The sequence below is a fragment of the Octodon degus genome, unplaced genomic scaffold (genome assembly GCF_000260255.1).
Source record: "Octodon degus isolate 3935 unplaced genomic scaffold, OctDeg1.0 scaffold00006, whole genome shotgun sequence".
Classification (NCBI taxonomy): domain Eukaryota; kingdom Metazoa; phylum Chordata; class Mammalia; order Rodentia; family Octodontidae; genus Octodon; species Octodon degus.
The window spans coordinates 30,141,298-30,169,201 of record NW_004524582.1 but is presented as its reverse complement, the minus strand read 5'-3'; the positions used below and the strand labels follow the sequence as shown (position 1 = coordinate 30,169,201).

The following is a 27,904-nucleotide window of genomic DNA, read 5'->3' as shown; positions in this document are numbered from 1 at the left end:
AAAGCTCTTAGGGCTGGGGAGGTGGCTCAATGCAAGGGCCTGAGTTCAATCCCTGGTTCTGCCAAAAAAGAAAAGAAAAGAAAAAGCTCTTTACACAGCAAAGGATTTTTGAAGAGCGGTGATGATTGTTCATTCCACGAGCATCTAGTGAGATTCTACCAGGTCGGGGTGGGTCAGACCTCCTCAGAAACATCTGGGGTATTTTGCGATTTGATAAAAGTTAATAATCTTTTTGCTGAAAATGAGTTGAAGTGGTGCTGCCCTCGATGCGGTTTTGAGGACTGGACGATGGGATGGTGAGTTGTATTGTCCAGCGCAGCAGCCTGCCGGAGGCCTCAGATGGCGGGGCGGCGATGGCATTTCTCCCATCCCCCTCCCTCTCTCGCTCTTTGCCCTCACTGCAAAGACTGACCTATAACTGCAGTTCAATGCACTGCATCCACTTAAAGTGTCGAGTTGCTCGGTCGTGAGCTGCGTGCACTTAGGAAGCCCCCGCCCATCAGCCAGGCCTGGGCCCTGCCCTGCACCCTGACAAGCACTGATGGCGCTGGGTTTGGCCTTCTAGGGTTTCGTGGGATGGAATCAGGCTCGGCTTATTTGTTCAGTCTGGCTTCTCTGACTCAGCACAATTACTGTGAGATCTAACTGTGTTGTGCTGTGCATTGGTAGCGTGTTTTTTGTACAGCTGAGCCGGAGCCCATTGTATGCTTGTGCCATAGAGTATGTATCCTCTCTCCAATTGAAGGACGTTTAGATTGAGCTGTTGTAGTGGATGCTGCTGCTATAAACATGTATGAACACGTGTGCAAGCATGTGTGCTCATGTGTCTACTGCTCTCCACTAAGAGTGCTTAGATGGCGTGCTGGGCGTGTGTTTAACTCCTTTTGAGAGAGAGTCTCTGTGTAGCCTAGACTGACCTTGAACTCATGGTGATCCTCCTGCCTCAGCCTCCTGAGTGCTAGGATTACAGGATGGGCCACCACATCCCACTTTGCATTTAACTCTTTAAGGAGTTGGGGAGCATGGGGGTGCATGTTCCAAGCACCCCACATCCTCACCAGGTTGGTGTGATGGGTTCTGTAGACTGGAGCCATTCTCTGTGTTCCGTCTCCCCGGGGACTTGAGGCTGAGATCCTTTGGTGCCCACTGACCACCCCCACCGCTTGCTTTTGTAGGGGCCTCCTCTGGTCACTCATCTCGGGGCCAGCATTCCTGTGGCTGAGCCTCGGGAGCCCTGATACATTGAGGACACAAGAAGCTTGTCCCTCACGGCACTCCGTGTTTCCTCTCTTTTTGTTGTCGTTGGCTTTTTTTTCCTGTGAAGGTTTTAGTGTCCAGTTTCAGCTCGGGTAAAGCCCAGCTTGTTCACCTCCCTTTTGCCGTGACATGCTTCTTGTGTCACGTCAGAAATCCAGGTGGCTGGATGCTCTCCAGTGGGGTCCTGCGAGGCGCGGGTGGGGGTGGGGGCAGGGCCTGAGTTCGCTTTCCTGTATGGGACTCTGTATGAGGATGACCACCCTTTCCTTGTGGACTTGCTTGGGTGTTCTGGCCAAATCCGTGGCACTCGGTAGGAGTGCTGCGCATGCTTGCTGAATGAACGGACTGCATCCTTCAGAGAAATGGAAGATGTCTGGCGGGGGTTGTGAGCAGGAGGCGTGGCCAGGCAGATGAGCCCTGTGTCTGAAGGGCAGTGGGGAGCTGCTGAAGGCTCCCTTGTTAGGTGGGGCGCCACTTTTTGGAGCAGTCCCCCTGAAACTTTGGCAGTGGCTGAAGCCAGGCAAAGGACATGGACTGGCCCAGCTCCGACCTCAGCACAGCTCAGGGAAATTGGGGCCGGACACAGCAGCCCCCAGCTGCTGCCCGGAGCAGACGGCCTGGCTCGTGGGTCTGGTGGCCATGCTGATGCGATGGGACCTGAGAGGTGGCCTTGTCCCCAGGCCAGCGCAGCCCCCTTGCCTGTCTGCCGGCTGGCTGTTGGAGCTGGTTATAGCTTGAACAGGAGAGGCGCTTGGGGTCCCCGTGCTAGAAGGACCGAAGCCAGCCCAGGCCAGCTGGCCCGTCCAGACTGGGCATCAGTGGGAGTCTGCGTGACGCTGCTGCGCCCCTCCTCCTAGCACCCGGACGGCGCTTCACAGTTTGCAGAGCCACTGACATGGCAGTTCTGGTCACTGTGCTGAAGACGGGAAGGTGGATTCAGCCTGGCCTGAGTCACACCAGCAGCACGTGGTGAGAGCTGGAGCCAGGCCCCGCGCGCTCTCCTCGCTCTCCCTGTACTTTGTTTTTTGTTTTTTTTTTTTCCATAATTTTATTGAGAAACAAATAGCAATGAGACAGTTTCAAACCAAATTGGTAGGACAGTTTCAATAATTAACACATTGCATACATTCTTTCTAGTGGTTAATTGCTGTACAAGATGCGGACATGATATACAAATATGGAACGCTTCCCGAATTTGCATGCCATCCGTGCGCAGGGGCTGTGCTAATCTTCTCTGTATCCTTCCAGTTTTAGTATATGTGCTGCCGAAGTGAGCACTCTCCCTGTGCTTTGTGCATCTTTGTCTCGGGCCCCGTCTGATGTGGCTTGGATAGAATTCACGGTGTGATTGAAAAATTCACTGAATGTTTACAAGTAAAAGAAAATATATTAAAATAGAAGAGCACATTGCCGCCGACCTCTCCCAAGGCCCCCCAGGTTAGCATGCCCTCCTCCCCTGGCCGCCACTTTCCAAAGCCACTCTGGAGTCCTCTTTCCCCTCCAGCTGCGCTCTCATGCCTGCCTGGATGTCCAGAAGCCATTCACAATATTGACTTTTCATGGTCATTTTGACTTTTGGGGAAAGCCAGAAGTCACACAGTGCCAGACCTGGTGACTAAGGTGAAGTAGGACCCAGCGTCACATTTTCATGAGCTGCCTTTCTGCTGGGTGGCACTCAGCAGTGGCATTCACTGTGGTGTGTGTGTGTGTGTTTAGTAGAAGGTCTCACTATGTAGATCAGACTTGGAGTGATTCTCCTGTTTTCAACCTCCCAAGTGCTGGGATTACAGGCACACACCACCACCCTGGACTCAGTTGCCATCTCAGTGTGCCCTGGAGGCGGGACCAGCACCGCACACTGGGGATTGAACCCCGGCCGCTGCGTTGTGCCTATTCACTGTGTTTTGATCACGCCTGACAAAGACACCAATGAAAGAGGACTCCAGAGCTGCTGCAGAAAGTGGTGAGAAGGATGGGATCAGTGTATTTGAAGCAGGGGCTTGGGGTACATTATCTCGGATGGGGCTCAATGGCAATGTGTCTTACTGTAATATGTCTCTAAACATTTAATTGTTCCCCATGTATTTTGATCACACCACCTCCTCAGTACCCTCATCATCCGTCAGTAATTGCAACTATAGCTTTGCTGCTTTCTGGGTGCCAGCGAGCTCTTTCGTCTTTTGTCCTCACACCCAGCCCCGAGTCTTGTACCCCTAGGGATGGGAAGCTGAGGCTCAGAGGTGTAACTTGCTGTGCATCCAGGCCCTCCTCCCTCTCTGCTGTCAGCTCCTGGCCTTTGTCCCCAGACCTTGGTATGTGTGTTCAGGCCCTGCACACCTAGCCGTTGCTTGGGGACCCAGGAACCCTTATCCTCAGGGCACACCTGGAGGGGGGATCTCTGGGAGCCACGTGGTAAGCAAGCGAACAGGCTGGCTGGTCTCCTTGGGTCCCAAGGCCCGCTGCTGGCCCAGGCCACCTGGCCGCCTTTGCAGGGCCATAAAGTTCTGATTGAGGGACAGTACCCACAGGGCTGTGCTCACGCTGCCACTGGTGTGCTCTCCTCTCTGATCACAGTCCCTCCAGGCTTGGCACATGTGGCATCCTGACCAGACCCTGATGCCTACAGGCAAATCCATGTTGCCCTCCTCCAAGGCCATCTGCTTCTGCCAGCCAGGCCGGCAGACACTCAGTGGGGTCCTGGGCAGAGATCAGCTGGCAGCCCTGCCCTGACCTCCCCCAACCCTGTCCCCTTGGAGTACCCTGAAGGGGCAGCCATATCCACCCTGCAGCAGCCTCGTGGCTGGCAGAGATGGGCACAGCCACAGTGCAGGGGCAGGATGCAGATATTGCTGAGGCTGTTGATGCCCCAGCTCTCTTCTGGGTCTGGGTTTCTGTTTGATGACTGTTTCTGTTCCTGTTTGGGACTGTCTTCTGTTTTTCTAAGTAGTGGGAGCTGAACTCAGGACCTTGTGCTTACCAGGCAGACTCTGTGCTGCGGAGACTATCGTGTGTGTGTGTGTGTGTGTGTGTGTGTGTGTGTGTGTGTGTTTGAGTCAGGGTTTTACTTTGTAGCTCAAGCTGGTCTCTAACTCAACAACTATCTCCGTGCCTCAGCTTCCCGAGTGCTAGGATTACAAGTGTGCGCCACCATACTCAGCTCCGGGGACTGTCTTAAAACACAGTGCTGGGTGTAGTGGAATATTACTTTGCCATAAAAAGGGGGTGGGCATGTTTGGGAAAGCACTGTGCCAGGTGAAGGAAGGTGGACAGCTACAGAGGTTACGCACAGTGACCCCATATGTGTGACATGTCCAGAGTCCAGAGGAGGACAGCCCTAGGGCACAGAAGGCAGTGACGCACTGTCTAGCTCAGGCTGGCCTTGAACTCATGTGGGCGATCCTTCTGCCTTAGCCTCCAGGTGCTGAGATCACAGGCGAGTGCCGCTGCGCCATGTGCAGTGTGTTCTCTCTCTGGGAGCAGACCCTTGGCTGAACTCTGTGGCAGACACTGGTGAGCCCAGAGAAAGCCCAGTTCCTTCCTCTTGCCATAGCTGGCTGCAGCTGCCTGGAGTCTTCCAGGTGACACGTGGCCCAGGCTCAGCTAGACCTGGGCGGACTTTACACCCCACTTTTGGGGCTCTCTTTCTGGGGTTCCCTTCTTCCATTTTCTCATACTCTGTCATCTGCTGTGAGTTCCTGTTTTCTGCATTATTGAGCTTCAAGGCCAAGAGTGGCGCTCAACGCAGGGCACAGCTGAGGCTTGTCCTCAGCACAACCTCATGAAGCCGGGGCCCTCTCTCAGCATGCAGCAGTTCTTGCAACTTCACCTGCGTTTGGCTGCCCTCCAGCGTGTCTTGCTGTTGTTCTGTCCCTGCACTGTGTGTTGGGTGCAACTGCTGTGAAGACTGAGCCCCAGGGAGCTGGGGTGACTCTGATCAGACACTGTGCTGGCCTCCATGGTCAGGGCCGCAGGCTATGGGGACACGGGCTCCACCCGTGAGCACATGCTCGATACCCTGCGAGGGGCACATAGTGACCCCAAGACCATAGTGGTAGGAAGACCACCACCCTGGCGGTGGAGTGAGGTGTGGTCAGGAGGGCTTCCTGAGGAGGTGACGCTGGACATGGGCCCCAACTCTAGGGAAGCAGGCGGCCTGTACCTGCCCAGGGGAGCTACCAAGTGGCTGATTTAGGTGTCCCAGAGATAGGACCGCTGGCTGTCAATGCAGGCAGCTTTTCCTAAGGCAAAGCCTGAGGACATTCACTAAATATAGACAAATATATTTGGAATCCCTGCACTGTTGGAGGCTGAGGCAGGAGAATTACAAATTCACACCTAACCTGGGCAATTTAGTGAGACCTTGTCTCAAATAATAAAGTAGGTTGGGGATCAGCTCAACGCAGAGGGCCTGGGCTCTGCCCCCAGTACTACAACAAGCAGATCTCAGGAGCGGATGCTCAGTACCCACGGGCCTCGGCCAAACCTGAGGCTGCACTCTCTTGGCCTTGGTGGGAGGGACCACAGCAGCTCCATGGTTCTTGCTGCTGCAAGGATCAGAGGGGCTGGGGCCGGGGCCGCGCCAGAGGCAGCAGGGCCTGCGACCCTTCTGCACACTTCCCAGCAGTGGCTGCAAGCTCTGCGGTTGGAAGCAGAGATGGCACAGACTCCAGCGCTGCCTTCAAGAGGAGTTCCCTCTCCCACGGTCATGGGGGGATCGTAGTGATGTCCCCCTTGGGAGCTGGGCTGAGGTTCAGAGGACAGTGGATATGAAATTGACACAGACATTGTAAATTGCTTGCAGACATCAGTGCCTGTTACTGTGGTAACCGCCCAGCTACGGCAGACCTCGTTGCCCCAGTAGCAGTGGTTTTGTTGCTGTCTTAATTTAATAGTGTTGTTATTTTCCCCATCATAAAAATAACATGCATTATGCATGGGCCTAAATGCACCAGACATGCACATTAAGTTATGCAATTTTGCATATCAATTATGCCCCCAATAAAGCTATTAAAATAATACACATTCATTACAGAAAATGTAGAAAACACAGAAGAGTAGAAAGAAGAGAAAAAAATGATTGTTTCGACAGCAGCAGAGCAGGCCCTGATAGCCTCTTGGAAAATTCTCTCCCACTTTTCCCCTGTGAGCTTGCCTCTTCCTCCGGGCTGTGATCACTGGTCTATATAATTAAACTCGTTTTATACACAATTTTACATCCTATTCTTTCCCCTTAAGGGGTTTTTAACATGCAATGGTGGAAAGCAGAGCCACCCTGGGGCCCAGCGTGGCTGGGTTGAGGCTGGGCTTCAGCCTCTGGGTGTCCCTGGATAGTCAGCATCAGGTGGCGGGGACATCGTGACTCTGCACCCCGTGGCCCTGTGGTTTCCCCCAGGCGCTGCCTCCTTGGTTTTGTCTAAGTACAAAGGCACGCGTGTCCTCCTGATCAGCGGCCAGGGGCAGCACACTCATCCGGCTTCCAGTCCTTTTCTGATGTCATCACAGCTGGCATCTGCCGGGGCGCAGAGGGCCAGGCAGGCCAGGGGCTGCTTCCCAAAGCATGTCTGCCTCTGCCCACCGCACACAGGACCACGGAGGCCTTGCGGGGCAGCTGTGGCCTTAGGAGTCAAGAGCTGTCCTGGTGGGGGAGAGTGGTCACAGACAGGGCAAGTGTCCTGGGAAGAGACCGGGCTGAGGGGCATGAGGCGGCTCTGAGCGCGCTCTGGGGTGCAGATGGCAGATTCAGCAAGGGGCACACATCGGGCCTTTGGGGGAACAGAAGTGACAAGGGACCGTGGAGACTGGAGCCTGTGGTCAGAAGTGGAAGGAGGGAGAGGGAGACAGAGGAGGCTGGGCTGGACAGAGTCGTCTCCTTGGACTGAGCTGAAACCCGAGAGCGTGGCTGGGCCTGGGCATGGCCAGTGTCTCTGCCACCCCGGGTCACACTGGCTTCCTGGGCAACCTGACCCCAAAGAGGTGGAGGTGCAGGCGGAGGCTCAGAGCGAGCCCCGGCCCTGTGCTATCTCTGTTTCTGCCTCATCTGGGTCCCGCAGGCCCCACTCAGAGCCATGGGCAGGGAGGGAAAGCGCAACTGCGCAGCTTAGGTTACTGCTGAGCTCCGCTCGGGGTGCTGTGAGGCCGCTCCGAGACTGTGAAATGGGGACCCCCAAGAGGGCCTTGAGCAGGGGCGACACAGGCGGTCTCAGGCATGCGCGGCTTCGCTCCCCGCTTCACCGCAGCCCCGGGGTCAGTCAGGAGGCCGCACAGGTATCGTGCTGTGCTGGGGAGGCGGAGCCAGCGGGACTGGCAGTGGTAGAGGAGGTGAAGGGGCATCTGGGGAGCCCGCCAGTCCCAGAGCAGGGACCAGGAAGTCACCAGGAAGAAGTAGGGACCCCGGAAGGCTGTGAGCAGAGACCTGGCCAGTCTCTTCCCTTGTTGCTGGGACAAAACACCTGATACCACAATTTAAGGAAGAGAGGTTGGTTTTGGCTCAAGTTCCAGCCCACAGTCTGCTGCTCCGAGGGAGGACTGCACGGCACAGGGGCCTGGCGGAGGGGAGCTGCTCCGGCCATGCGGGATCAGAGGCAACGTTTGGAGGGAGGAACCAGGAGCTAGCAGAACGCTCGCAGGCCGCGCCCCTGGACCGCCCCTTCCCACCAGGCGCGCCTCCTAGCTGCAGTCAGTTATGAGTCCCATGATCCAATCACCTGCCAAAAAAGCCCTGTCTATGTGTGCAGGAGGCTTTCCCGAGACCTCTAAGTAGGCACCAGGACACATTAGGTCAGGAGGGTGAGACCATGTGCAGATGGCTTTAGATGCCACCCATCCCCCTGGTGGCTGTTAGAGTGCAGTACGGGGCCTCCTGGGATCCTGCGTCCTGGGCTGATGACGGGTTCCAGGAAGGCAGACCATCCGTGTTGCTGCAGCCCGGGCGGGAGATTTTGGTGTTTACAGTGTCCACACAGGAGAGTGAGACATGGCAGAGGTCCCAAATGTGGGACACCCTGCCAGTTGCTGCAGGGCGTAGCTCTGGGTATTCCAGAACTTTCCATTTTTCAAAGCACACTGGATGTGTGGGTTTTTACAGGAACACTGGCACTTTTCAAATACTAGGATGGCAAACTAAGGAGAAAAGTCGTCTGGGGCCCGCATAAAGCTTGCTGCTGGGACAGCCTGTGCTCCGAGGCAGTGCGTGGATCACAGAACCATCTGCCCCTCGAAGCAGTGGCTTCCCTTCTGCCAGACTGGGCTTCTGTCCCCTATGCCAGACTGGCCCTGGAATGTGTGACTCTAGACCCTGAGAACGTTGGTGCTGGAAGGGGGGTCCCTTTGCTCACTGATGTCAAGACTGGGTCCTGGAGGAGGGGCCGCTGCTTCTCTCCAACACCTGGCCACACAGGGGCCCAAGGCTTCAGGTGCCGGGGTGACCGCAGAAGGAAGGTGTCTGGGTGCCCTCGGGAGGCCTGGGCAGGAGGAAGGGAGGAGCGGGTGCCAGGGCACAGACTGGAGGGGTCCCAGGGGTCCAAGCCCACTGGAGCTGGACAGTGCCACCCGATACAGTGGCTGGGAAGGGCTAGCCTAGTCCAGTGCTTGGAACGCAGGGGCCTGGTGGGGTTTAGGTCAGGAGGGTGAGACCATGTGCAGGTGGCTTTAGATGCCACCTTCATCACCACTTTCCAACCAGCTCATAGGTGTCTCTACTGTGTCCCCATACTCCACCCCTACCCCTGTACCCTCCAGGGCTTCCCAGGGGCCTGCCCTCTGCCAAGCTGCCCTCAGATGCTTCCTGCCTGCCTCAGGCCTGGATGCTGACCACCTTCTGTCCTATGCTTTGACCCCTGAAGGGTGAACAGAAACCTGGGGAGCCCTTCCTGACCCTCTGCCCAGGGGGTGTGGGCCCTGGGACAGGTGTCAGTCTGATGGTGGCTGTCTCATGCGCACCCCTCCTTTCTCTCCACAGCCGATATCATCTCTACTGTTGAGTTCAACCACACTGGGGAGCTGCTGGCCACAGGCGACAAGGGCGGCCGGGTCGTCATCTTCCAGCGGGAACCTGAGGTATGTAGAGGGGCTGGGATGGTCAGATGGGAGGGACAAGTCTGGGGCTGGGTCCAGTGGGAAGGTTAGGGTCAGCTGGCAGGCTGGGGGTGAGGACTGGACAGTAGAGGGGCCACTGGCCACAATCAGGGTTGCTTCCCTGATTCTGCCTACCCCACGGGACCCTGGGGAAGGGGTGGAAGGATGGGGCCAGCCGTGGAGTACCGGGGTCCAGTGGGCTTGCGGAGGCCCTCTGAGCCCCGCCACCTGCAGGAGTTGGCTGCTTGCTCGCTGCCTGTTACGCTGCTGTCCCTGATCCCTGGAAACCAGGCAGACCCTGTGCCTGCCCTTGCCAAAGCCCCAGTGGGGCCTCCCCCTGCCTGGGCGGCCTGGCATTGTGCCCACCAGGGAAAGGAAGGCGGAGTCAGCATGCCCACTCCTGTCAGCCCCCTGCAGCCCAGACTGGGCTTGGTGGCTTTTGCTCTGGCTGCAGCCCTCCCAGCCCATGTCACTTCCTCCCCCCACCTGACAGAATGAACCTAAGATAGCTGCCCTGAGGGTCATTTCAAAACCCTGAAAGCCCCTCAGGATAAAGGACACCTCCCCCCCCCCATTTACTGAGCACTTACTATGTTTGGATGCCTTGTTAGTGGCTCCTAATTGCTTCCCCCCACCCCCCAGGTGACTAGGTGACGATCCATACCCTTTACAGATGGGGAAGGTCCTGAGTCACCCAGCTGGTGTTAGTGGAGCAGGCCTGGGACCTAGGCTGTGGGCACTGAGACCAGGAGGGGAGGGTGAGCAGGCAGGGGAAGGGGGAGCCGAGTCCCTCTGTGCTCACCCAAGTCTGCCCCAGCCGATACTGGGAGTGCAGCCGGGGGCTTACGCTGGTCACCAGGGACAGGTGAAGGACACCTACACATCAGCACTCTAGGCGGCACCATGTAGGGGCCAGGGCTCCGGGCAGTGCTGCAGCTGGCACTGTGGGTTTCACAGGATGGACCAGAGTCACTGGGCCACGGTGCCAGGCCTGCCTTCTGCTGGGCTCCAGAGAGCAGTGAAATTGGCAGAGCCAAGCCGCTCCATTTGGAAGTTTTCTCCCCATCCTGCTCCCTCTGCTCTTGGTCATCACTGTGATTGTCTTTGAGGAAGTGAGGTGGAGGCAAAAATATTAAAAAGCTTTAGAGCTTTTCAAAAACCAAGCCAGGACTAAGAACCTGAAAACAGAGGCTTTTAAATAACGAACAAAAAAATGTGTACTCTGAAAAATGAAGAGGAAGGCAGGAAGCTGTTGCTGCCTTCCCTTGTCGCTGTGGTCTCACGGGTTGTGAACTTGAATTGTGGGAGGACCCACCCATTGCTGTTGGGGGCTCCACGGGGAGGGGGGTCACTCCAAAGAGCTGTGCTGTCCCAATAGGATGCCAAGGGACCCTGACTGTCCTGGGTGTGACCCTGTGGGACAGCCACCCCAGGGCAGTCTCTGCTCCAAAGTACAGGCCTTCAAGTTTGGCCCAGGATGGACACACAGACACCAGGCACAGGCCAGGGCCTCAGGCTTAGCATCCGACCCCAGCAGAGGGGACGGTGACCGCTTGGTGACCACATGGCCTTGGAAGGTACCTGGCTTCTGAGCCTCTACCTCTGCCTGCAGGGTGAGGTGGTCCCATGCCCTGTACCCCAGGGAAGAGCGTAAGCACAGAAGTGAGGTGTGAGGCCCTTGGCTCAGGACCCAGCACATAGTGGGTGCTCAGTAAACCCGAGCTCGCTGGACGCTGCTCTTGCCACCACGGCTGGGTAGCAAGTTGGTGAAGCGCAGGGCTTCCTTTGGATGCCGAGGTGGCCCCACCGTGCTGCTTGGAAGCTGGTCCCAAGGTGGTGTCAGGCCGTCCTGCCACTCAACCTACCTGTGGGTTTCCTTGCAGAGCAAAAATGCACCTCATAGCCAGGGTGAGTACGACGTCTACAGCACCTTCCAGAGCCACGAGCCCGAGTTCGACTATCTCAAGAGCCTGGAGATAGAGGAGAAGATCAACAAGATCAAATGGCTTCCACAGCAGAATGCGGCCCACTCACTGCTGTCCACCAACGGTGAGCTGGGGCCAGCAGAAGCCATGCGTGACTCTCAGGCTGCGGGGGCACTTCTGGGCCTTCAGATCCTGAAGTGGGAGGTCCAGAGCTGCCACTGAGAGCAGGCTGAGCTCAGGTCATTCGCACTGTAAGCCATGCCACCTGGCATCTTTGTGCATGCTGGCCTTTGGGGTGCAAGGGAACCAGGTCAGGAAGCCTAGAAATCGCAGGACATGGACTGAACTCACCAGTTCCTTCTCCTGTGTGTGCTGGTGTTTATTCTGGGTCTTCTGCTAGGTGGGGCTCTCCAGAGAAACTGGAACTGTGGGGGAGCGAGCTAACAGTTGGGGGAGAGAGAGAGAGACAGACAGACGGAGGTGGACTCAGGGGTTGGCACAGGTGACTGGGAGGATGACCAGCCTGGTATCTGCAGGGCGGGCCGAGACGGAGGGTGTAGGTTAAAGGTCCCCCATATCAAACTTGGTGCTAGCTGGCCTTTGACTGATTGGATGAGGCCCGCCACGTGGTGGAAAGTCACTGGCTTTGCTGACTTCAACCTCATCTAAAAATCTTTTGGGCTGGGGAAATAGCTCAGTGGCCTAAGTACCTGCCTGCCAAGCGTAAGGTCCTGAGTTGGATCCCTGGTACACAAAAAGAAAAATACCTAAAATGTTTTACAGCAGGACCTAAGACCCATTTAACAAAGTATCTGGGTACCGTGGTGTAGCTGAGGTGACTCCTAGAATTAACCATCACAGCTACTAACTCTCCTCTGTGAGTCCAGAGAAATGAGACCCCCCGGAGCCCGCTGTGGGTAGTGAGGTGCTGCTCCTTCAGGAAAAGTCGCTTTGTCAGCTAAGGACTTTAAAGAGTAGGCTGGTTAGCCTGTGATCCAGCACTCTGGGAACTGGGGCAGAAGGATCCAAAGTTCAAGCCCCGACTGGCAGTTTAGGGACTTAGTGGGACCCCATCTCAAAATTATAAAGGAATGAAGAAACGAGTGAACGGGGACGTAGCTCAGTCCTGTATCTGGAGCCGATCGGAGCCTCAAAGGCAGCACTGCCTTTGTGATGAGGAAGAAACGGCGTGAGGACGCACTGCGCATGTGTACACCTGTACGCCAGCAGGCACACTGTCCCAGAGCAGGGTGACGCCAAGTGGCCTCTGGATGTCCATGCCCCCGTGCAACCGGCTTCGGTGGGTGCTGCGTCTTCTGACTTGGTGGTGGGTCATGTGTCCGGTTTCTCTGTTCTGTCCTTAAAGATAAAACCATCAAATTATGGAAGATCACCGAGAGGGATAAAAGGCCCGAGGGCTACAACCTCAAGGACGAGGAGGGAAAGCTGAAGGACCTGTCCACGGTGACGTCACTGCAGGTGAGTGCAGTGCGGGTCCCAGCAGAGGGAGGGGCACTATGCTTCCTTCATGAAACCGAGAGGCCTTCAGGACTAGCGGGGCCTTTGGGTTGCAGCCAGGGGCAGATTTCCATCCTGGCTGGGCTGTGTCCTTGTCCGGTCCCTGGGGCTTCCTCCTCTGCTGTGTGCCTCAGTTTCTCACCAGCAAAATGCCCCATTTTCATTGCCCTCCCGAAGAGATGGTGCAGGTTCGTGAATGCCCAGCCCCGGGCGTGCCACCAGGAGAGGGGGGTAATCAGTGCAGCCACTGCGAAGGAGAAATAAATGTTCGACCATGCTGGCAAATGACTAGCAAATTGTACAAATAGATTCTGAGGTTGCGGGGAAGCCGTTTCACTTCCAGTTTGGGCAGTGCGGGTAGAAATTCCCTCTCCCTGCACCCCCAGCCTAGCGAGGTTTACATGGCTTTGTCTAGTGGGAGGGACGCAATTATCACGTCTTGATTGGCTTGGAGTTTGAGGCAGAGCGGGAGGCCCAAGGGAATCACACCTGCTTCCCTCCCAGCATGGGAGTTTTTATGTCACCTATGTCCCCAGACGCTAACTGTGAACTCAGGCTGTGAAGGAGGGGAGCTTGGGTGTTTATTTGTTAGGGTTCTCCAGGGAATCGGAATCAACAGTATAGACCATTGCACAATGGATTAAGGGGATTGATTAGACCAACCCAGGATGAGAGGCGCAGAAGCCACTGGGAAGAAAAGAGGGCTCAAGGAGGCAGCACTAGCCCGAGGCTGCAGGCCGGAAGCTCCCTGCGAAGCCGCTGGTGAGTCTGCCTTGCAAGCCTGGAGAAGCTGGAGTCTGGTGACAACAGGTGACGGTGGCCAAAGACCCTGCGCCATTCTAATAGAGCTCTTCAAATGCAGTCGAATTTCCTCCTTCCATCTTGCTGCAAGTCCATTGGATAGAGCCACCCATATCAGGGCGGGCTTTCCCTCCCCATTTGCTGGCCCACTTGCCAGTCATCTCTAGACCCACCCATCCACCCAGATCCACCAATCCACTAGGTGACTCCTAACCCAGTCAAGTTGACATAATTAACCAGCACAGGTGACCTGGTCTTTCCTTTTATTTGCTGGGATCTTTCTTGTTCGTGGTACTAACACCAGCCCAGTCATACATGGCTTTCTGCCGAGTCTGAGTCATGTTGGCGGCAGCCAGTGTGTACTGAGTAGCTGTTGTGTGAGGAGCCGTGTTAGGACCCCAGAGATACACCCAAGACTCAGTCTGTTCCGTTAAAGTGTCCCCAGGCCACACTCAAGGAGACATACAGAGTCACCAAACACTTTTGTTCAGTTCTGCGACAGACACACCAGGGCCGTGAGAGGCCTTTCTCCACCTTCTCTATTTGGGGAACTTCTAGGCATCCCTTAAAACCTTATCAGTTTTTACCTCTGTAAAGCTTTTTCTCCACAAGCCAGAAGAAAGTCATTACCCTTCCAGTGTCCATGCCAATCTTTTGTATCCAACACCATTCTGTCCTCAGTGCTGGTGTTCATCTTCCTGACCACTGCTTTGACCAGGTTGTGACTTTCAAAGTCAGGGGGAGGCTGTTTTATTCCTGATGTCTCCAAACCTGCAGGCAGGCCTCCTCCTGTCTTCCTGTCCCGTTTATTTAAATGGTCATGGAGACTGGTTTGGAGGATGGCAGTGCCAGGAGGAAGCACTGTGGCCCTAGGAGGGAGAGATGCCAGGACTTTGCTGGGCCAGGGATGTCCTGCGCTTGCTGGCCTGGCGCATCCGTCTTCCTGTCTCTCCTGTCCAAGGGGCCCCAGTGTGGATGGTGGCTGCGCCCCGAGGGCAGGGCAGGTGAGCAGCAGAGCTGGACGATTGGACAGGCAGGAACAGGCACAGGGAGGCCCCTGCAGGTCTAGGCCACACGTGATCCACCAGAGCCAGGTGGGCACAGGTGCCCTGGTGCATGCAGACACAGGCTGTCATCTGTATTACCCGCCCTCAAGCCCAGGGACACAGCCCACTGTTCTCTCAATCAGTCACCATGTGTGCACTCAGTGCAGGATGTTCCTGGGCTGGGCCTCGACCAAGGGGCAGGGAGATGCGTAAATGAGACAACACGTCACACCTGAGGGGTGCCCCATTCCCTGGGAGCAGATGACTGGCTGCACCATGATGGGGGCCCTGGGGTATGAGGGTGCTGGGCCCTTGGCTCAGGGTGCACTTGGGATGGGATGGGTTCTGTTTCCTATACGCCCTAGGTCTACGGAGAGGAGGACAAGGCCCTGCCTGTCTATCTGTCTGGCTGGCTGGCACCTCTGCAGGCCCCAGGGTTGAACAGGCTGTGTCCGATGCACACTATGACGTTTGCCAGGGGCCCCAGAGAGACAGAAGTGTCCCGGTGGATCTAGTGAGCACCGCAAGCAGAGGGCACAGTAGAAGCAAGGACCTAGGTCTGATGTCCCTGCAGGGACCGCCAGCTCCCGCCACTGTGACGCACAATTCAACACCCCAGTGCTTCGCACAGAAATGTGCTTCTCGTGGCGAGGTCCGGGGGGCTGATCTGTTTGGCTGAGGCTCTCTGAAAACTTTTTCCACGCACATTCATAAGGCGAGAGTCCTCATGGTCCAGGGAAAGACACTGCTGTGTAACTGGCTGCTCACAAGACATGTGACACTTTGCTCACATTTCATTGGTCAGAACCAGTCATGTGGCCAGATTCAGACGCAAGACATGCTGGGAAGTGTAGTCCCCATGTAGATTGCATCTTCCAAGCATATTATTGCAGAAGGAAGATGCAGTACTTGGTGGACAGTTAGCTGGCTCTGCTGTTACCTTCTTCCATTTTACAGATGAGGGGATTGGGGGCAGAGGGCTTCAGCTACTTGTTCTCTGACACACAGTGGAGTGGGTAAGCACCCAGGCTGGGCTGAGAACCAATCCCAGGAGTGCCTGGTAGAGCCAGCAGCTCTTCTTGCAGGGATGAGCGGGGGCGGATGTTTGCATTGTCTCTGCTGATTTCCATCCTGGAAGCATTAGGGTGGAGTGGTGCAGGCTTTCGTTAAGGTCCCATGCCTGTGTGCCCTGCTGCCCTCCCGGCCCATGCAGCCCAGCTCTGACCTCGCCCTCGCAGGTGCCGGTGCTGAAGCCCATGGATCTGATGGTGGAGGTGAGCCCAAGGAGGATCTTTGCCAATGGCCACACCTACCACATCAACTCCATCTCCGTCAACAGTGACTGTGAGACGTACATGTCAGCCGATGACCTGCGCATCAACCTCTGGCACCTGGCAGTCACCGACAGGAGCTTCAGTATCCTTGACTGTAGGGAGGGCGGCGTGTGGTGGGCAGGAGAGGACTTCTGCTCTATTCCACGCCTTCATCCAGGACCCTTCCAGTGAGCATGTGCCTGAGGCCCAAATGCAGGATCGTACGTTGTCTGCTTAGGAAAATACAATTGATGTGGCTGCTGGGGGTCACCCTTGAGTGGCCATGGTTCCTGTCACCCTGGCCCTACAGGGACTGCAGGAGGGAAAGAACCCAGGGTCCACTGCCCTAGAGGGACAGGTGGCTCATGGATAGCTCCCTCATGGTCCCCTCCTCCAAGGCTCATGACAGCCTGCACCTGAGATGGATGGACAGCTTTGGGGTCCTGCCTAGAGCTTAGAGTGGGGTACAGGGGGACAGGCTCCACTTAGTGTTCTTGTTTGAGGTTAAGTTTGTGGCAGGTGGTTGACTGATTCCTACCAGACAGTGAGGACAGGTGGCTGACCTGGAGCCCTACATCCTCTTGCCATGCATTTTTCTAAGTTCTATGAATTAGCTTTAAGTCAGGATGCTAATTTTTTGCCTAAATCACTGTCTTTTGGAAAGGAGTTAGCTTCACCATTATGGATTAGAGCATATCACATGAGCCAGCTGTGATGCTGCTTACCCACAATCCTATGCAGAAGGCTGAGGCAGGAGGGTCCCTGTGAGTACAAGGCCAGCCTGAACTGCATAGGCAGACCCTGCCCTAAAATAAAATAAAAAATAAAGTATACATCACAAATAGGGAGCAGCCGTAAAGATAAACGCCATGAAAGCGTTTGTGGCCTTCATGCTTAACCAAGGGCCTGGCTGCACTCTGGCAAGGTGCAGGCTGTGCAAGTTTGTGCATTTTGGTTGCTTTTCTATCACTGCTGAGAAGAAACGCCCAGTGCCCAGCGTTAGGGAAGGAAAGGGTGGTTTGGCTCCCAGCTTGTGGAGCTTTCACTTCATTCTGGGCTGGCTCCAAGGCAGGGTGGCACAAGGCAGAGGGCGGCAGCTGACAGGCAGAAGACAGCAAAAGTAACAAGAGCAAATGGGCCAAAGGGGAGGAGCGTGCACGCAAGCCTCCCTCCCTCCCTCCCTCGTGTGCCATGCAGGCCGCCTGCCCCCGGGCGGGCGTGGGGCCCACACCCTGATCCCAGCATTGGGCCACGAGTCGTTCACATCTGGAAGCCCTCCCATGACTGCGTGCAGTTCGATATCTGGACACATCCGTAACAGAGCTGCCGTGTGGAGCCTGCTGGCTGTGCGTGCTCGGTGAGCTCTGGAGCTGTGGCGGGGGCCAGTGTGGACCTCGTTTATTCGGTGTGTTTGCGTTCATTCAGACCTCAGGCTCAGCAGCCTGATGACTCCAGGCAGCCATATCAAGCTCCAAGAAAAATGGACAAAAGTCTTCTCCTAGGGTTTTTTTTAATTTTTTTTTTTTTTTGGTTGTTTTCCTTTGGTGGTAATTGGGTTGAACCCAGGGCCTGTGCACTGAGCTGCGCCCCTAGAGAGAACATTGTTTTTTTCAATTTTGAGGTAGGTCCTGCTAAGTGGCCTAGTCTGAACTTGATCATGCAGTCTTTCTGCCTCAGCCCTCTGGAGTGCTGGGATTACAGCCATGGGCCACCATGCCTGGCTTTTGTAAGGTTATTTTTAAGAGACAAACTATTCGCTTTCATGCCCCAGTCGCTAATCAGGGTCCAGCAACAAGCTGGTGTTAATTTCTCTCATAAGCCCTCACTAGTCAGTGTCCCCACTTCTCCGCTCGGTAAAATTCTTTTTCCCCAGCTGCAGCTCAACATCTGTTTGGAAACCTCTTGTGCCTTTAGTCCCAGTATTATGAGATGGTTGCATGGCTCCGGGCAGTTTTACTTGAGCTCAGTGCATCCTGAAGGTAACAAACTGCCCAGGAGGCCAAGCTGTTGGACCTCTGCTTTATTTTTAGCTCTGGAAGAATTTTAAAGATGGTTCAATTGATTTTTCTCCCCTGAACGATTTCTCATGCTGACAGTGGGCACCTCAGAAGCCAAGGGCTCAGGTGGATTTGGGATTCGCATTCCTGGTGCAGGCCTGGGAGGCCAGCTGGCCAGAGGGAGGGGACCCAGGAAAGGCGGTGATTGACCCTCAGGCTTGGGCCACAGTGACTGGGTTTCTCCTACTTGTATCTAAAACCCAACCCTTCTTTTCCCATCTGGAAGGTAACTGGGAAGAGGTCGCACCTTTACTTCCTGCCCAAGGGCCAGGTCAGCCCCTCCTTGGGGTTGGGGCCCAGGGCTTCCACTGTCCTTGGTGCTGGCCCCACCACCAGCCCATGGTACACATGGCTGCCCTAGTACAGCACCTCCTTCTCGCTGTCACCTCACCTGGGCACTTCCTGCATGTTGCACAGTACTCTGTGCAGTTGGCAGCGTTAACATCCCCCTTGGACCAAGGAGGAAGCTGAGCCGCACAGGGTTGGGTGATCAGCCAGGTTGTGCAGCTGGGAAGCCAGGCTGGGACCCTTGCTGGGGCTGCTGGGTGCGGCAGGCGCATGCCCACCTGTCTCACTGGCCCACCTCTCCATCCAGGGTTGGCTGTGTTAGGTTTCTTTCTCCTGCCACTCCAGAGGAGGGCACTGTTCTCCCCATTTTGCACCTTGCCCAGGGGCCTTTGGCATCCGAGCTCCCTCCGGTTGCCCAGCACAATCCGTGCAGCAACATATCCTGGTGCTCAAGGAGGCCCGAGGAAGCTGTGCTTTTCCTGCCATTTCAGGATGGATGGGAGACTGTGTGTGGCTTTCTAACCCTTCCTCTCGTGGAGCAGGGTTCACGTGACTCTAGGATGGGACACAGGCAGCTCCCAACCTCCCAGTGTTCTGCAGCATGCTTCCCACTAGCCTCCGTGACTCGGGCCAGAACCCCGCCAGCTTCCTTCTGCACGCGGGCAGCTGCCACCCGAGCCTCACTTCAGAATCCCTACTGCTCGCCTTCGCTCCTCACCCCGGAACCTCGCTGAGCCTCCCCCATTTTTTATTTTGAGATAAGGTCTCATTGAGTTACTAAGTTTCCCAGGCTGGACTCAGACTTGCAATCTTCCTGTCTCAGCTTCCCAGAGTGCTGGGATTACAGGAGTGCACATGCACACCTGGTTAGGGCCTGAGGTCTGGGAAACCAAGGCATGGGGTCAGCACAGACACTCGCAGGCCTCCTAACAGGTAAAAGCGTTGCACATTCTGCAACCTGCTCAGTTTTTTTGGTTCCCCCACTCCCTGGAGGGAGAGAGAGACTCTGAGTTTGATTGGTTTTGACTCGGCAGACTTGTATTTAACTTCAGCCACATGCCAACCCGTTGCCACAGGTCCTTTCCTCAGGGCTCATGATGTGCTGTCAGCAGGAGTGATCACCATGTCCCATAGACTGAAAGGCAGGGTACAGAGAGGCCGAGGCCACGGGTCATGTGAACTGGGGTTTTGGCTTTCTGGATGTGGTGGGGCAACTGCTGGATTTGCCACCCAGAGAGAGCAAGAAGCAGCAGGGAGACCTCTCGGGAGCAGCCCTTCATACCTTCCAGACAGGGTTCTGCTCCCCAAGAGGGGCTGCACCAGCACAGTCAAGAGGATGCTCTGAGCAGAGACAAGAAGGGGCTGTCACACCCCGAACTGTCCCCACCATCAGCACTTGAATGTCAGGATGAGGCTGTGTCCGGAGGCAGGGTGTTGAAGTCCACTCACCCCAACTGGGCTGGTGTCCTTGAGGAGGAGGAGGATGCAGGATACTTGGACATGAGAGTGTGGGAGTGCAGAGGCCACAAAGAGCCGGTGGCCACCTCAAAGCCCAGGGGACAGGGTGAGGAGGGACCAGCCCGGATGACACTTTGACCTTGAACTTTTGGACTGTAGTGACAACTAAGGAGACAGGAGCCTGTGCATCCCATGTCCCTGCCAGCCCCCATGGGACCTTTCATCACGCGGCCCTCAGCAGAGCGGCCTCCATCTTCCCACCTGCGGCTGCTCAGTTGCCATGGGGACAGCCTGAGAATAGCTCCCAGGGAGATATCTGGATGAACCCCGTTTTGCTGGCTTCGATCCATGGGGCCGCAGCCTCTTCCTCTGCTCAGCAGTGCCTTGCCGAGGGACAGGCCAGGCCCAGTCCTTGCATCCGGCCCTGGGGCCCAGAGTTGAGGGGAGCGTGGGGTGGCTGAGATGCTCTGCTGCCCAACAGGAGGGGGGCACGGGCTGCAGGAAGCCAGCTGCCAGCTCTTTCTGCCATGGTGTCACGTGTGGCTCTGGGCCTCCCTGTCCTCCTGGGTGGACTAGAGCCGGGCTCCCTTCCTGCTGGGAAAGCGTCTGCGTGCTGGTGCCTGGGTACCGCGCTCTGGCGTTGTGGGCAGGTCTGGAAGCTCAGTTTGCCACTGTGCCTTTACAGACCAGGTTGTGGTGGCATTGGACGTGGGTGGCCTTGCTGCGCTGCTTGGGCATTTGTGGAGCCCTTTCCACAGGGGCCTCATGCCACAGAAAGGCAGGGACACCGGGTGGGTGGGGACGCTGAGCTCCACCTTGCGCAGCTTGCCCGGCTGGGCTGGGCTGTAGCCAGGCCCCAGGCGGGGAGGCATCTGTCTCTGATGTTTTTGAGCTCTTGCAGCAGCGGAGCTGCTGGTGCTCCCAGCCAGCCTGGGAGCTGTGGGTGCCCTTGGCCACGGGGGACAAAGCAGCTTCTGTGAAAACCTCTGCAACCCAAGGACTCTGCAGATGCCCTGGATCATGTTTCCTGCATCCCTGACAGGAAGGAGCCGGGCTTCACCATGGGCTGAACACCACGCTCCCTTGTTTCTGAGGTCTTCTGTGGACTCCCTGAGCACCCCTGCCCCGTGGGCACCCTGCTAGGGCAAGTAGCAGCGCCGAATCAACGGCCAGGATCCCTCCCATAATATCAGGCCCTGAGATCTGGTGGCCTAGGGCTTATGTGGGCCAAGCAGGAAGCACAGAGGCAGAGTGGCTTGTCAACGGGGACTGGTTTATAGAGCATGCATCACAGTGACCAGCCATTTCTAAGAGACAGAAGCACCCAGAACTGGAACAGGAATAGGAATTATCACCCGGGCAACTAAGAAACTGAGGTATACTGGCCGGGGGCATTTTCTGTCACGATCCCGCGCCCCACCTTGCCTGATGGACCCCGCGGCCCTCACCCGTCCTTCAAGGCTGCACCTGCTCCAGCCATCCTTGTCTCTCCCAGCTCCAGGGCTGCCCCACTCAGTCCCTGCCTCCACTTCCACGTGGCTGCACCTGTCAAGTGTCTCTCCTCAGGGCACCTCATAGGAGGACACACTTAGGCTGGGCTTAGGGCCAGCCAGGGTGGTCCTACCTCAAGATCCTGAAGTTTACTGCATCTGCACAGAGTCTTCTCCCAAGTGAGGCCCGGCCAGGTTCTGTGGATCGGGGTCTGTGCACGCTTCTCTTGGGGACCACTTACAGCCCCTGGTCCTGCAGAACTTCACGCTAAGTTGAGGTGTCAGGGACTCGAGGATTTTGCCTATCCCACCTCCTCCTCCGCCTTGCATGCCTGCCCCGTCCTCTCAGTGCCTGCCTGCCGGGCCTCACAAGCCTTTCCTGCAAGGAGCACAACTCAGCTGCCAAGAGTGGCTGAAAGCAAGACCCAGTCCCCTGGGCAAGCAGAATTAGGTGAGAAAGCCGCCCACGGATGCCTTCTGGGTGAAGCTGAATTCCTCTCACCCTCAAGGGAGCTGGCCCCAAGGTGACCTTGAACAGCAGTGTGAGAGGTGGCGGAGAGGGGACAGGCAGGACAGTCCTCCAAAGAAAGCGTCAGTGTGGCCCTGCCCTGTCTGCTGTGCAGAAGGACAACCAAGCGCTGCAGGATGGGCTGATGGTCTAGGACCCAGTGACCAGGGAGCCAGCGGTGCTCATGGCTGCAGGATACTGGGCTGCCTTCCAGGTGCTGCGTGGGTCTCTGGGCCTTGGGGACACAGGGGCAGGCTGCCCAATGGTGTCCCAGCCACGCTGGCTGTGACCCCATTTTGTGTTACAGGGAAACAGTCCTTTGATTAAGAAATGTGATGGGCTCCTGAAGGGCTGCTGTCCTAGAGGCTCTGGTGACTATAGCTTGGCTGAGTTTGCCACACCAGTGAGGGTGGCAGACAAGAGTCTGGGTGGCCCTGAAAATTCCCAGCATCCAGTGGAGCATAGAGTGACAGCACAGTGACTCCCTAAAAGGATCGGTGATTCCCAGTTTCTGGCTCCTCACTGGCTTTCAGGAGGCGAGAGGAGCACAGGCCGAGAGCCCGCCATGGCCTGGGGTGGATGTGGGACAGTGACATTCTTACTGCTGAGGGTGGGCAGGGCCAGAGGCGCTCACATGGGCTCAGGGCTTCAGCGTGACAGCAGGGGACACTCCTGAGCCTTGCGATGCTGTCAGGCAGCAGGCAAAGGGCTTTGCCTCTTAGAACCTTCTCTGAAACCCGTGAGGCTGAGCATGTAACCCACTTCACAGATGAGAAACTGAGGCAAGGAGCACTGGGGCTTGGGGTCACACCTTGGTCCTGGGACTCTGGGGCTCACCAACAGTGCAGAAAGGGTTGTAACTGGAGTCAGAGACCCGAGGTGTCACCACGACCTGGGACCAGAAGGCAGCTCCTGGGGCAGAGCTGAGAGGGAACAGCTTTCAGTCATCTCACCCTCACTGGGGAGGGATGCAGGCAGGGAGGGGCAGTGGGCCTGGCTCTGAGGGTCGGGTCAGGCTTGGGACTATCCCGCAGCCAGGATGTATCCAGGTCTGGGATCCGAGGCAGCTCCGTAAACATCGCAGGGCACCTGCCACCACTTTCCTTGACCTCGCCGCCCAGACATCGTGGACATCAAGCCCGCCAACATGGAGGACCTCACAGAGGTGATCACCGCATCCGAGTTCCACCCTCACCACTGCAACCTCTTCGTCTACAGCAGCAGCAAGGGCTCCCTCCGGCTGTGCGACATGCGGGCGGCCGCCCTGTGTGACAAACACTCCAAACGTAAGTGGCTGCTCCGGATGGACGGCGGGGGCTGGAGGGGGCCCCTGAGCTCAGCACTGACTGCTGGGGGCCGGTCCCCTCCGGTGCCTGCTCAGCCAGGAGCTGTCTGGCTTCTGGGGCTCCCGAGACTGGGAACCCAGGGGCAGCAAAGCCCCACATGGGGTCAGGACCACCCTCTGCCCCGCAGCCCCCACCTGATCTCCTACCACAGAGCTGGCCTTGCTAGCTCTCTTGGGACTCCTGCTGCAGCTGTCCCAACTCCTGAGCTCCTGGGGGCTGTGTGTGACCTGTCACCTCACCCTAGGGGCCAGCAGGGGGCGCCGTGGGGGTCTGGGGCCCAGGAGAATCCCACAGCCCACATCTCAGCCTGCTGTACTCTTCCCTCCCCCACGGGACGGGCCCAGCGGTGAAGTAGGTGACCCTGGGCCTTCAGGAACCCTGTGGGTCAGGTCCCAGTGCCAGCTGACTTGGAGGCCAGGTGTGCTCCGGGAAGTTCCCAAGGCCAGTTGCTGGCTTTGGGGACATCCTGGGGTCCAGGCCCGTCCTCTCAGCGACCGGGCAGGCAGCGCGACATGCGACGTCAGCTCCTCACACACCTGCGCCAGGGCGGAGCTGATCTGCTCTCTGGCCTGTTCTGCCCGTCCCAGCGCGCAAGTGAGCGGCGCACACTTCCTTTCTCTGGAAGTTGGGGCGACAGACCTGCCCCCCAAGGCGTCGGTGGAGCGCGAGTGTCAGTCTGTGCAGTGTCATCTGAAGGGAGAGGTCTGTTTCGCTGACGAATGCTGTCTGCCTAAGCCCCGAGTCTTTGTTTAAGCGCCGGTGGACTGCCCCTTGCCCAGCCTTACCTGCTTGGCAGCAGTGAGTGGCTGAAATCTGTGTCCACACTCTGTCGGCGCCGGGCTGCCGCCAGCCACTCAGCAGCCCCCCGTTCCCACTTAGCAGGTGGCTGGGGCTGTTTGCAGTCAGAACACGAACGGCTGGGGTTGCACCTTGATGTTGCTAGCGATTTGGAGATTAGGCCAGTTCCTTGCCTTCCACCGGCGTGGTTGATTCCTTGGTGCTGAAAATTCAGGGGTGACAGCCCAGAGGAGGGATGGCTGTCTTGGACCCCGAGGGTCAGGAGCCACTGGGTGAATGAGGGAGCTGACCCCCTGGTCTTGCCCAGCTCGGGGCCGTGCAGGGAGCACGTAGGCCACCCGCCCCTGTCCCTGGTTTCCACCTCCCTCTCTGAAGCCCTGGAAACCTGGATCTTTTGTCTGCTTGGTTGTGACAAGGTAACCATGGAAACCAGCAGGTGAGGCCTCAAAATAGACAGTGATTTCTGCCTTTGACAGCTTGCGGCGTGGAGGGAAAGGCTGAGCCCAGAGCACAGGGGTTTCTTAAACCTGAGGTGAAGACTGTCGCGCTCCTCTGTGGGCCGCAAATGGAGCTGTGCCCTGCGGGAGGCCAGAGGCCCAGGCCCAGGCTGGTGTCTTCCCGAGGCCCCACGGGAGAATCATGTCCTTGCCACTTCTGACCTCTAGAGGCCGCTGTGTCCCTGGGGTGGGCCTGCCTCCTCACTTGCTCCTTCTGCCCTGACTCCAAGGGTCACCACGTGATCACCACCACGATCCCATGCTGACCCTCAGGACCACCCCGACTTCAGGACTCTTATCCCAGCCACGCACCTGCACGGTGCCTTCGGCCGTGGCCCAGCTTCTGGGAGGAGGATGTGGGCTTCTCTAGGGGCCCTCATGATCTACCTTGTCAGTGCACAGAGAAGTTAAGGCATTGGTTCAAGGTCACATAGCGAGGCAGCTCCAGGCTGCCCTCAGAGGGTCTCCTGCGGTCAACCCAGGGTCTTTCTCTTGAAATCTTGGGTTGTGGGTGGGCTAGGTTTCTTTACAGGGGTTGTGTGTGGTGGATGCCTGGGTCCTAATGGGTCTGCAGCAGGAAGCAGCCTCAGCCTGGACCTCATAGGTACAGGGGCAGAGCCAGGGCACGGCTCCCAGAGATGCCAAGGCCCTGTGGCTGGGTCTCAGTGCTCACATGGCAGGGCAGAGGGGCAGGGGGCAAGGGGTCACGGCCGGAGCTTAAATGGATCATGAAGCCGCAAGGCCACGGGGGCCTCTGAGCGGGCAGGGACTTGGCCTGGCCTGGCAGGGCTGCAAAATGAGGAAGAAAATCTCGGAGAGGAAAGGAAAGAATGAAGTGGGAAAACATAACTCAAGTTAGCAGTTCCTCCCTGGCCCAGTGTCTCTGGGCTCTGTCTCTGTAGTCCCCGCATCCACTCAGGCTCAGAGAAGTTGGGGCCACACAGCAGTGCGGCCAGGGCCCTGGGTTCACCACCTCCAGCAGCCTTGCCTCAGTATGTGTGTGTCTGGGGCCCTGCAGGACGGGGTGCAGGGGTGGTGGTGGCGGCTTGGGATCCAGTTAGGAAGGAGGGTGTCGGCCACAAGTAGGGTCCTGAACCTGGGTCCTGGGGCACCGAGGAGCCAAGGAATGTTAGGTAAGCGGAGGACACAGTCAGAGTTGTGTGAGCCAGGGGTAGAGGCTGGGGGTAGGGACAGACGGGACAGATTTATCTGTCTTGTGAAAAAGATTGTATCAGGAATTTCCTTTCCCCTCTGGCCCATTTGTCTTTAAAAGACCATAAAAATTCTGGCACGGTCCCTCACTCTACCCCAGCGCTCTGGGAGGCTGAAGCAGGAGGATCGCACATTGGATAAACTGGCCTGGGTGAGCTAGGAAGAAACTTACCTCGGAATAATCAAAATAAACAAAAGGGACAGGAATGGAGCTCAGCGCAGAGGCCTGGTTTCAATCTCTGGTACCACCACAAAACGTGGGGGTGAGGAAAGCAGAGAGGGAGGGAAGATGGATCAGAAGTGCCTGAGTACAGCCTGGACTGGTGCGATGTAGCCGGCGTCCCTTGCAGGTCCTTGCAGCCTTTGGCCTTGGGGTTGCCTCCTCAGCCACCCCAGCCCTGAGCACGGGTGCACCTCTGCTGCAGGGCCCCATTGCAGCCTCACCCTACAAGGCATGCTGGGACTTGGGCCAGCCCTGATGTCTTAGGGTAGTTGGGCCAGAGAACCAGGGTCATCCCAACGTAGGCACAGGATTGGCTCAGTTTGGATTGCTGGCCCCAGTGGCAGAGATGCTGTCGGGTCTAGAGAGGGTCCCCATGAGGGTCCCCACGGGCCTGGTCAAGGGCTGGAGTGGGGCCGGGGCTCCGCTCCCTGAGAGCGGTCAGGCCCCTTCCCATCTGCCTAGCAGCCTGGAGTCCCACACCTCTTCCCATGAGCCCTGTGCTCTGCTGCCTAAGGCAGCACTGAGCCCTGCTGCCCAAGGCAAGGAGTCATGCAGAGCCACGTTGTGGTCATTTCTGACTTAAGGCAGAGAAGTGAGCGAGCCCACGCTGCACGGGTCCAGTCAGCTGAGCCTGCAGGTGCTCAGCATGGCCCCTGGGAGACCTCACTGTCCCGTCCATGCCCTGGCCTTGCCTCCAGCTCTCTGTGGCTTCCCGTGGACAGAGCCCAGCATTTCCCTGGCCCATAGCCCTCTGTGCCCTGTCCAGCTTGGCTCAGTCAGAACACTGGAGCCCAGAGGACGTTGGGCAGGGAGGGCGGCAGAGGGCTCCGGGGCATGCACGAGCCTTTGCCTGCTGGGAAGCAGCTTCCTTCCCGCTCCCTGCTGGGCTGAGGTGATGATGAGGCTCTGTGGCCTGGCCTCAGGATCCAGAACCCCCTTCCTGCATGGGGAGCGACCTCCACCTCCACCCTCTCAGTGGCTCCCACCTGCCCAGTGCCCGCGTCCTTGCATCGCTCCTCCCCTCCTGCTCCTTTGTCTGTGCAGCCCTCAGTCCAGCCAGCCTCAGGGCCTTAGCACAAGCTGCTCCTGCTTCCTGGAGAGCCCCTTGCCCAGAGGTCACTGCCGGAGGGCAGGAGCTGGGGACAGGGGGGACTCCAGCTGCCTGTAGAGGGGTGCTGGCAGAGAACAGCGCATCTGCAGGAGGCAAAGGCAGGAACAGCGTGGGCTTGGACTGGGAGGGAAAGAGGGGCCCCGGATGCGAGGCTCCAGGAAAGGAGGGGTGCTCATGGGCCCCGGAGCTCTGGTCAGCATTCCGCTTCCTTATTTCCAGCCTGGACACACATAGCAGGCACAGGCAGGGCTGTCACCAGCCAGTTTTCATGGGAACAGCAGAAGGTTTGTCATTTATTTAAATCCTTGTCTCTTCCCATGGTGGTGTTAAGGCTTGGAAATGCAGGGTCCTGCTCCCCACCTGCTCCCACCCCAGGGCTGCTGTAGGATGCGATGGCACTCCTGACACCAGAAACACCAGAGGCACCGTGCCGGGACTGGCGGCAGAGTCACCAGTCGGGGCCAGCAGGGGGCAGCAGCGTGCGTGTGGCTCTGTGGCCCAGGCACGCTTTCTAGTTTACTTAGCTATGAAGTGGGAATAATAAGGACATCAGCTGACATTTTCATTGGAGCTTATATGAGCTAATACAACAGATAATAAGACATATAGAGTGTGTTTAAATAAAGTAATTGTTACAGTGAAAGATGCACCGCCATTGAATCCCCTCAAAATGGCCCCTCTTGGGCTGGGGAGATGGCTCAGTGGAGTAAGCGCTTCCCTGGCAAGCGCAAGGGCCTGAGTTCAAACCCCGGTTCCACCAAAAAATAAATAGATAAATAAAATTAATTAATCAAAATAGCCCCCTCCCGCTTTCAACACGCTGACCCCTCCTTGTTCTTGCTGCCTTCTGAGGCATTTCCGGAGTCGTCCTCCTTCCTCAGGGTCTTTATGAGGCATGATAAAAAATACAGTGACTGCTGCCACCGAGCGCCACCCAGCAGAAGGGAAGCTCGGGAAAGCCTGGCATTCGCGTGTCGCCGCCA

General features: G+C 57.1%; 1 protein-coding gene and 1 non-coding gene across 2 annotated transcripts in view; one reads left to right on the top strand and one right to left on the bottom strand.

Annotated features, from left to right (window-relative positions):
• Positions 1 to 27,904, top strand: part of Ppp2r2c (protein phosphatase 2 regulatory subunit Bgamma) — a 79,923-nt gene that overhangs the window by 44,939 nt on the left and 7,080 nt on the right. Inside the window, exons 2-6 of the mRNA XM_004624583.2 lie at positions 9,215 to 9,312; positions 11,214 to 11,379; positions 12,622 to 12,734; positions 15,859 to 16,036; positions 22,856 to 23,020. Coding sequence (XP_004624640.1) covers positions 9,215 to 9,312; positions 11,214 to 11,379; positions 12,622 to 12,734; positions 15,859 to 16,036; positions 22,856 to 23,020 — 720 coding nt within the window. The remainder of the gene's footprint in view (positions 1 to 9,214; positions 9,313 to 11,213; positions 11,380 to 12,621; positions 12,735 to 15,858; positions 16,037 to 22,855; positions 23,021 to 27,904) is intronic.
• LOC111812481 lies at positions 2,429 to 2,535 on the bottom strand. Its single transcript, XR_002817977.1, has one exon. It is a non-coding gene; the product is annotated as a U6 spliceosomal RNA (small nuclear RNA).